This window comes from Rhinichthys klamathensis, unplaced genomic scaffold (assembly GCF_029890125.1).
Source record: "Rhinichthys klamathensis goyatoka isolate OS25496 unplaced genomic scaffold, OSU_Roscu_1.1 h1tg000068l_1, whole genome shotgun sequence".
NCBI lineage: Eukaryota > Metazoa > Chordata > Actinopteri > Cypriniformes > Leuciscidae > Rhinichthys > Rhinichthys klamathensis.
Window position 1 is genome coordinate 6,292,088 of NW_026606611.1, and position 10,362 is coordinate 6,302,449.

At 37.0% G+C, this 10,362-nt stretch overlaps 1 protein-coding gene across 1 annotated transcript; it reads left to right on the forward strand.

Moving 5' to 3' along the window:
- The first annotated feature begins 1,927 nt into the window (after window positions 1–1,927).
- Window positions 1,928–9,672, forward strand: stard15 (StAR-related lipid transfer (START) domain containing 15). The gene is made up of 6 exons (XM_056250397.1): window positions 1,928–2,247; window positions 4,514–4,661; window positions 5,179–5,282; window positions 7,359–7,476; window positions 8,260–8,312; window positions 8,990–9,672. Exons 1-6 carry the CDS (start codon window positions 2,101–2,103, stop codon window positions 9,206–9,208), a joined length of 789 nt encoding a protein of 262 aa, XP_056106372.1. The 5' UTR covers window positions 1,928–2,100; the 3' UTR covers window positions 9,209–9,672.
- The last annotated feature ends 690 nt before the right edge of the window (window positions 9,673–10,362 follow it).

The window sequence follows — 10,362 nt, forward strand, 5'->3', positions numbered from 1 at the left end:
TACACAGACCTGTGACAGTATAAAAGCCTCCAAAAATAAGAGTAAAAATCAACAACCAGTGCAATGGTTCTCAACCGTTTTGACTCCAAGATCCCCTTTCTCTAAGATAATATTTGAAGCCCTTCCTATCTAAGCCAGTGTTCCCAGTTCACAGAAAAATGTCCATCCCAAAGCCAACTCAAAACCTGCCCAAATGGAATGCTTCCCACAAAGAGGAAGTACTTAAAATAAGTCTTTATTTAATTTATTGTTTTAAATCCCATTTAAGTGATTTTATATGTAGTTTATATATGTAGGCTATATATAATTACATGTATTATTTATGTGGGTTGTGGGTAAAACTCACAATCTCTATTTAAGAAAAGACACCAACCATGCCCCCCACACATCTCTCCTTCGCGCAGTCGTTCTTTCAACGGTCGATATTCAAGGATCAATAGACATTAGTAAAAGGATTTTCATTTTTCTTTGTCTAAAGCAAAACATTTTCGTGGCCACAGTACATTATAAAAGTAGCCACCCAGAAAAAAGAAACTCTGTCATATTTCCAGGGACTGCATTTTTAAAATAGTCCAACTGTGCTAGACAACCGAGTCAATGGCAACACTAATCTAAGCTGATATGTAGGCTACCTCTGCTGTAATACACCTTTATGTTTAGTGTTTTTTTAGCATTATAATTATGATTATGTTAATATAACTACATTTAAGTCATTTTATGACATATTGGGGCCCCCCTAGTTTGCTGAGCCCCCCTGGTTGAAAACTATCACCCTATGGTAACACATTTAGTGAGAAGTAATAATAAATAAAAAATATATATATATAAGACAGTATTTTAGGGGGCCATAAAAACAAAGTGTTAACAGATATTAAGCAGACAGTGTACTGATACTCTAATGACTGGTAGTTCACGTGTAGTGTCAAAGTTACGTATAGTTAGTAGTAACATTTCTAAAGTGGACCATCAAAATAAAGTGTTACCGTGTATTTTACTGTAAGTGTTTTTCAAATGAACAAAGGAAGGGGATTTTCATTGTTAAAGCTCAAGAAAGCAGCAGACTGACAGCCTATTATTTGGCACCTGCAGTGGATTCCTTAAGACTGACGTTGCTCTTTCCCATGATGTGACTGACAATAGCAGACTGCTTAATTGAGGATGGGCAATGCTTCATATGGATGACTCAACTACTCAAGTGAAGATAAACCACCCAATACCTCATTTCAGTGCACACAAAATCCCATTTTATTATTATACTGAGCTCCAGAGTTTATGAAGGAAATCCAAATATATCCTTATTTTATTAACATTCCCTTAACATCCAAACAAAACAACATTCATTTTGTTTTATGACAAATGGAAGTTTCAGGTAGACTTTTACAGTTCATCTGACATTTAAAGGCCTATATTTCTTTTTAGGTTTAATATTTTCTGGTTGCTGGGTTCCCTGAATGTTCTGGCTACGCATTTTACAGGCTTAGAAAGAAATCTGCTTTTAAAATTACACAAAAATAGTGCTTCTAGACCTGATGGGAGATGTTTGTTCAAATCCTTAAGTACTAATCTGTAAAAAAGCTGACTTTTACTTTTCCCGTGCACCAATATGCTAAAAAAGGAGTAAGGCTGAGAAAAGGTGAGAGAGTATACGAAACAGTAGACGCTGGATTCAGGCTACACACCTGCACAGGTTAAACAAAACAGGCACGGAAAAGACATCCTTTGAATTGACAAACATGACACCTGATCCGTAGATCATCAGCCAGTCTGACTAAATGAGCTCTTGCAGACTGCTCCACCTGAAAAACGACATGTCAGTAACGTGATGCCTTACTTATATAATGCGTCTCTCCAGTACAGGACTGATGCAGGACTGAAGAGGATGCTCAAATCCACCTGCTCCATCATAGGCTACATTAGATACAGCACTACATAGCAACCTTATGCGCAGCAGTTAGACTAAACTAGAAAACGGATTTTAAGATTAAAACTAAGTGGAAAACGACGATAAGTGGTGTAGACAACACAAACGAGCGGATTAGTGGCATTTATGAGAGGAGCATTTAGCCCTGCAGACACTGATCCACAGCACCGGGAGGCAAGATGCCAGTTCAGATACCGGACGACACCGATTTCTTATCTTTCCGAGAACAATGTGAAAGTCAGGATGGCTGGGTCGCCCGTTATAACAAAGGAGTAGTGACGGTGTGGTGTAGAGACGAGGAGTGCAAAACTGTGCAGAAACTCAAGGCAAGTGCGTTGCAATGCGGATACTAGTTTGTTTACACTCTGCTTTCAGTCCACAGTGGCATCCGCGTCTAAAATGCGACCAACTCTAGTATATTTTGCGATGTTAGGCTACATCATCAGTGACTTTGAATAGCCATAGTCTGTATATGAACAAATTGAATATGAAATTCGTTTTTATCTTTTTTTTTTGCTTAGTAAACAAAACCTTGAATGCAGTGTATGGTAGCTAGGCTATGGCAAGCTGTTTTAACATGTATTCTTTATAAATGCTTTTACTTTTTTAAATACTAGTAATCCAATAGTGACTAGCCTATCTGCTCAATTAGTCACTAGTAGGTCTAATTACTTATTAAATACCAGTAGACCTACTTTGTTACACAAATTGCATATTTTGCCATTGAATTCAAATGGGATCTGTGGTTCAGATATTCACTTCCAACTTTTATTCAGTTATTATTCATCTGTTTCAACTCTGATAATAATGAAAAATGTTTCTTGAGAATCAAATCAGCATATAAGAATGATTTCTGGAGGATCACGTGACACTGAAGACTGGAGTAATGATGCTGAAAATTCAGCTTAGCCATCACAGGAATAAATTATATTGAAAAATATATTACAATATGTAATAGATATAGTAATATTTCACAATATTGCTGTTTTTACTGTATTTGATCAAGCAAATGCAGCCATAGTGAGCATAAGAAAATTCTTTCAAAATAATCTTTAAAAAATGTCTTACCGTCCCCAACATTTTGAATTATAGTGTATATTACTATTAGTGTATATTAATTTTGTTGTTGTTGCTGTAAATGAGCTAGTTTTTATTAGATATCTACTTCAGCCTCAACCAGTATGGTGCATGAAATCAGGGTATACAAAATTTAGCATGTGAACCAAAGACTTAAATATACATTGCTTGTGGAACAGCAGTATGTCAATGTGTGCAGTGCAAAAAAAAAAAACCCACACATTGTGTATAAACTACAATATATCTTATAGGCTCCTGACCAGTAGCTTTCCTCACAGACTCCAGAACTTTTTCAGAGAAAATCTTAGAGAAACAAACAGAGATATGGTTATGGGCCATTTGCCCAGGGGAAACTCAGTGTACAGTGAAGCAGGCCAGGCCTGACTGCTTCATGATCCACAGTCTCTGAGATGAAAGACAGGTCTCTCAGGAACACACTGCACCCATGAGATGTGCTGAAAAATTAAGAGTGGAAAACTGTGGTAACAGCAGGCTCAGATGAGGAAACCTGAGCCCCTCCTGCTGTCTTAGCAGAGTTTGGCTCTTTTTCTGTGTTTTTTTTGTGTAAAGCACTTCTGTTGACCTCTCTGACAATGGCTAAAAGCTGTCCCGATGTGAGGACCTATATGCATGAGGGCTGTTTCAGCAACGTTTCAGGCAGGTGTTGTTAAAATTATTTAGACCCGTTACGGCTGCAAAAATGAAAGAAGATGACAGACCTTCTTCAATTATTCACGCAGCTCTCCGGGGCACTGATGCGTTCTTTTCATGAATAATTGAGCTTTGTAGGCTTTGACGACATTCCATTCATAGAGACTAAATAAAACTTGTTCCAAGGAACCCAATGGCAATGAGGAGGGACTGATCAAGCTGGGGTTGTAGGGGGTTGGCTATAAATTATTAAATGATGCCAGGGTAGAGTTGATTGAGTTACACGGTTACTTGCGTCGCGGAGTCATACAATATCTGATCACATTGCATTTTATGTATTCATGCTTACCTGACCCTCCTCCCAACCCAGACAGAGTTAAAGGATAAGGTAGCTACAGTATACCTGAAAAAAAAAAAAACCCCAGCAGGTTTCACTCGACACAAGCTACATGTAAGCTTGAAATGCAAATGCAAGCCGACATGTTTAAATGTAAAGCTCCACTGTATCTCTCACTCTACTGAAGATCCTTTTATACTCACTGTTTGCTGTGTCAACTTTTACTCTTTGTGACCTGACATGGCTGAGTCACCCAGAAAGCAGGGCTTTTAAAGATAAGGGAATGAATAGATCGATGTATAAATGGCAGCTGGCCTTTGTCAGCACAGTGAAATGCTTTCATTTTTCATCTGCCCGGTAACAGAATGCATTCAAAATCTGTCAGCACTTTATCACGGCAGCACCACAGGGGAAACTACAGGAGATTTTTCAACGCTGAACACACTTTGTGAACTTTGTATTCAACTGCAATGGAAAAGTTCTTAAGATTTGAAAGAGTCAATGAGACTGTCTGTTTTTCCTCTTAGATGAGAATCGTGTGCAAGGACGTGACAGCAGAGACTCTCTACGACGTCTTGCACGACACAAGCTACCGGAAAAAATGGGACTCCAACATGATCGACACTTTCGATATTGGAAGACTGACAGCCAATGCAGACGTAGGATATTATTCCTGTGAGTCACTACTTTTTTCTCTGTGTTAGAACTGAGCACCAGTACACTTTTCATTTTATTATTAAGCCAATATTTGTGATAGTTGTGGGTGTTTGCAGTACATTTAATGATAAATAACTTCATTGTTTTTTTTATCTTTGAATAATTCTAATGTAGTGCTCTTTGATATACTGTGCATGAATATCAGCAATAATTTATAAAGAGACATGGATAAGAGTAATTTAAAGCAATAAGACAAGATGATTCAATTGCAAAAGAGGGATGAAAGAGTATTAAAAGACATACTGCTATTCTATACTGCAATAGATGCCATAAAAATCATTTTAAGAAAACAAGAAAATTATGTTTCAAGTTTTCTTGTCAGAATATCTTACATCTTGTGAAAACAACATCTTATATACTACAAGTGTTAGACTTATTGTATACCACATGAAATTATTATGCATTGGTTCAAGTTTACCTTCTTGTCTTTCCATGGTTTAACAGGACTCTAAATCTTGCCCTTGTGTATTTACAGGGAAATGTCCAAGTCCATTGAAGAACAGAGACTTTGTCACCATGCGGTCATGGCTTCCTCTTGGCAATGACTATCTGATAATCAACTACTCTGTCAAACACCCGGTATGTCTGTGTTTGGTCTGGATTGTTCCGTCTGTAGGAGCACTGATTTTATTAAACATTTTGGCACAGCCAACAAATATAGTCCAGAACAGTATGTCAGATGGTATGTAGGTCAGCCTTCCAGGTCTTGAGTCGCTTGAAACAGAAGAGGCCAGATCAGTGACAAAAGTCTGACAGAGGTATCAATCACGCTGTCGGGTGACCGAATCCCCATGTTGTAATGAATAACTACATGTCTAGCATCAACAGGCTTGTGTCTTCTTCCCTTATCTTCTCTATTTAAAATCTTACTCAAGATGTTGATTTCTTGCTTTTAAAGGGGCATATTATGCAAAATTCATTTTACTTAATGTTTGAACATAAATGTGTGTCGACTCGGCAGTGTGTACGCAACCCCCCCTATAATGGTAAAAATCCCCCCACTCCTTTTTTTAATCCCCATAAATCATAAGCAGTGTCTCAGAATAAGCCGTTTGAAGTTTAAGCGCAATAAGACGTGAAAGATAACTTTGTTTAATATTCACGGGACGCGCCGTCTTACATCCAGCTCTCTGAGCGCGTGCTTCGGATGTGTACGCTCAGAAAACCATGTATCAGAAGTTCACACTGATATGGCTTTAAAAGGCATGCAAATAAACAACTTTCATGATGATGAAGAACTGCAATGTCACATGAGCGATACCGCGATAGAGAGGATAATCAAAACCAAACAGATGTTTTAGTTTTTGGCAGAGTATCTGAGCTGTACAGGCTCCACCCTCTTCTGGACTGGGGGTTGGGGAGCAGCAGCTCATTTGCATTTAAAGAGACATGCACAAAAACAGCATGTTTTTCCTTCCACTCAAAAATGTATAATAAATTATCTGTGGAGTATTTTGAGCTAAAACTTCATAGACACATTCTGGGCACACTTATATTACATCTTGTAAAAAGGGGCATAATAGGTCCCCTTTAAATCGGAAATAAATCGGTTAATTATACGGCTCTCTTCATTCTGATTGGTCAGTCATGCTAATATTGGCTGTCGACCATGGCAATGCTGTGTATCCTTTAATCCGGTTAACTGAAACCAGTGTTTCATGCAAACATATTCTGGTGCTATCTTATGTCTTAGTTATCATTTTTTTTTTGTCAAATTGACCTCTAAGGATTTCAGTATTAATACTAACTGCAATATTGTTGAAGTGCTTGTCTTGAAGTGATTGCTAGATTGCTTGATTATTTTATACGTTGTAGCAATTATTTTCCAAAGGCTGGAATACACTACACAACTTTTAAAATCTGAACAGAACACTACTTGCTGAGTAGACTTTGTAAATGTTTATACAGAGAAAAGGCCCGTTTCCACAAATGACGGTCGGTAACTATAACGATATAGTTCGAAAAAGAATAGCAGAGTCCACACCACAACTATAACAATTACAGCACAGAGGAGGAACGATATCGTTGGAATCCCTTTCACAATGTTTTTTTTCCAGCTGATGGATGATAAAATCATTGACAGCCAATCAGAATCCATCCTGCATTAAAGAGCTTGAACATTTAAAGCTGACATAACGAGATAACTGCAGCGCAAACTTATGATAAACAGACCTGTAAAGATAACTATAATAACGATAACTAGCGTCAACATCAACAGCGGGTGATATTGTTCTGTTTATTCTAGGCGCGCCCTGCAGTTTTGTCGTCGGCCGCTTTAAATGCTTGAGCTCTTTGGTGGATTCTGATTGGCTGTCATTGTTTTTATCGTTCATCAATCATTCTCCAAAATTTTTTTTTTTTATTCCAAGAATTTTCAATGATGCTGTTTATCTGTGCCATTTTCGTTATTTGTTATGTGGACTCTGCTATTCATTTCACGTGTATGCTACATTGGCTATTTATTAATTTTGTGCGTAGCCATATAATAAGCTTCACTTTAGAGTTTATTTTGCAATAACAACAGACTCTACTTAATACCTCAGCTGTTTAGGTCAAATAATGGTCAGACTGTTTGTATATTTTATCCATTCTTACAAATTTAAACATTCGCTCATTCCCATGAAACTAAACTCTCATTGTTGCTATTTTTTTCAGGAATATCCACCAAAGAAGGATTATGTCAGAGCTGTGTCGTTACTCACTGGGTACTTGATCCAATCCAACGGAGCAAACTGCTGTACTCTTTATTACTTGACGCAGGTGGATCCACGAGGTAAACATTTCTCAGTATCATTTACGGGAAAAAACCAATAAATAAATAAAGGTTTCACTTTTACGCTGGAGTCACAGTGTCAGATCGCCCCTTCTTGTGGTGGAAAAGTACACCATGAACATGAGTGTTTACTTGACACTTACACTGTTTACAGTTTCAGGCCTGTAGAGTTATTGCCGTATACAAGAACGTCATATCATTTTAAAGAGCGGCGCAGTTTCATCATGGTGCGGAAATGCATGTGTTTAGAATGAAATTGTATTTCATGGTGTAATTTTATGTAATCTCTTTTAGTCCTGGCCATCTCCATTTTTCTTCTTCGTTCAAGTATGCTCTTGTGCTGTACAGAGTGGGGAGCCAGGAAGCCTTTGAAACTCCTACTTTACACATATTTTATGAATTTGCTGATGTCATCTTTTCCATGCTGCTCTGGGCGATGGCTTTGATTATTAATGTCTTCCGTTGCTGTGATGCACCAGCTGTTTGTGACCTGTGGGACAGACACTTTTTTTCAGTTTATTGCAGTTGTACAGTACACTTCAGGGACAGAGAGACAAAATTACAGTATACAATGTCCATGAAATGGGTTTATGACAGCCGTGTATAAAACACCCTCAAACTTTCATTTTATTGTATTTCCCTTGCAGTGCTGCTGTGCATTTAGGATACACAAAATGCATTCAGGGGTGCACACCTTTTTATGACATTTATGGTGATATTTGCATTTTTTTTTTTTTACTGCAGAATATATTGTTTTAAAACTTTATCTTGATTTATTTTCAGGATCTTTACCCAAGTGGGTAGTGAACAGAGTCTCACAGTTTGTGGCACCAAAGGTAAGAGCTAAGTGCATCGAAAGATTTATTATGTAAATAAATGATTAAAAAAATATTGTGTAAATACAATAACAGTTCAGCATTCTGAGATTCTAAATACATTTTTGTATTGTTTTTGTATTACAAAGTATGATACATAAACTTTGGGGTTGGTAGGATTTTTTTAAATGTTATGCTCTTATACAGTAATATTGTGAAATATCATTGCAATATTGGTCGATAGTGTATGGCAAATTTTCAGCGGATTTCAGTTACATATGTACACTACTGTTCAAACATTTGTGGTCTTTTAATATTTTAGAAAAAAGTCTAATGCTCACCAAGGCTGCATTTCTATAAAAAAATACAGTAAAAACAGTGAAATATTACTACAATTAAATATTATTCATATTATAACAATTAAAACAAACCGTTTTTTTATTTGAATATATTTTAAAAACAAATTTATTCCTGTGAGGTCAAGTTACTGTGCTGATTGTTTGCATCACTCAACAGTCAAGCTCAGGTTGGCAATAAAAAATTTCAGTTTTCCTTTGCTGCCATCTGGTGGTTAGAAATATGCAGATCATACAAGATTTTCTGTAATAGCCACAGAATGTTAGTAAAGTTAGAGGAGCACAACAAATGCATGGTCCAGATTTTTCAACTTCTTTTTTTTTTTTTTTTTTTCTTCACAGGCCATGAAAAAGATTTACAAAGCCTGCCTAAAGTACCCAGAGTGGAAGCGGAAACACGACCCGAATCTGAAGCCGTGGAGGTACCCGGAGCAGAACACGCTGCCCTGCATCAGTGTAGCTGACCTGACGGTGCAGAGAGCAGATTCACTGGAGAACATCGATGAGAGCTGTGTGAATGAGGAGAAGGCCCAGCACCACAGTGATGATGATGAGACCTAAGATAACTCACAGTGACTCTCCTTGTGTTCTGTGTGCATGTGAAAGTGAGTGTGTCTCATTCTCAGATGAGGATGGTTCCCTTACATTTACTCTATAAATCATACACTCATAACAATATAGTGTTTTGCAGAGATTTAAAGACCTCCATTCTATGTCCACACATTGAAGAAGAGTCTGGTTGAATTAGACATGTTTAAAACTTTTTATAGTGTATGATGAACTCATTCAGTATAAAACGTCTTACACAGTACATACTCCGGAAGTGTAGCTTTATTACTCTAAGTTTCAGCTCACAATATGAATGTCATTTTATTAGCCTACTTATACACTTAAAAATAAAGGTTCTTTATTGGCATCTGTGGTTCATTGAAGAACCTTTAACATCCATGAAACGCTTCCATTCCAGAAATGGTTCACTATAGTGTAAAATGTTCTTTAGATTACTAAAATGTTCTTGGTTCAAACCTATTTTTTTTTTTTACAGTCTATGGTTCAAACTGGTTCTTTTAAGAACTGGTCACTGGAAGGAAGGTTCTTTGGGGAACCCAGAATGGCTAATCTATGGCATCACTGGCAAACCCCCTTTTTGGAACCTTTATTTTTTAAGAGTGTATGGAGCACAACTCATTCTGTCAAGCAGTTATATAACTTATAAAACACCATTTTTTTTCCAGCCCTGCATTCTGTGGTGAGATTTCCTGTGTGAGGTTGCAGATAGCAAGGACTTCCTTAAACGTTCCTTAAAGTGACAAAAATCTGCCTTGAAGAGACCTCAAGGGCTGCAAAAATCAGTTATGTTTAGTACATTCGAATCTCTCTGTGTGTGCTTTTGACTCCATGGCATTTTTCTCAATGTATTTTCTTGAGAATAAAAAGTTTGTATTTCTAAAACTAGTTTTTTTTTTTTTTTTGTATAAACAGCAATTGTATCTAAAAAGTTAAGGAAATTCTATTTAGTATTTTTATATATGACCATTTAGCCACTTTATCCATCTCAGCTTTAAATATTTGTTATATTTGAGTAGAAATGCTTTCCTCTTTTTTTTTTTTGGCAATAAGGAAAGTTTATTCAAGATGATATCCTTTTTCTTCATCCATAAATGTACAGCTGGGGACCACTCCTCAAAACCTCTATTGTCTCAGACACTTCCTGC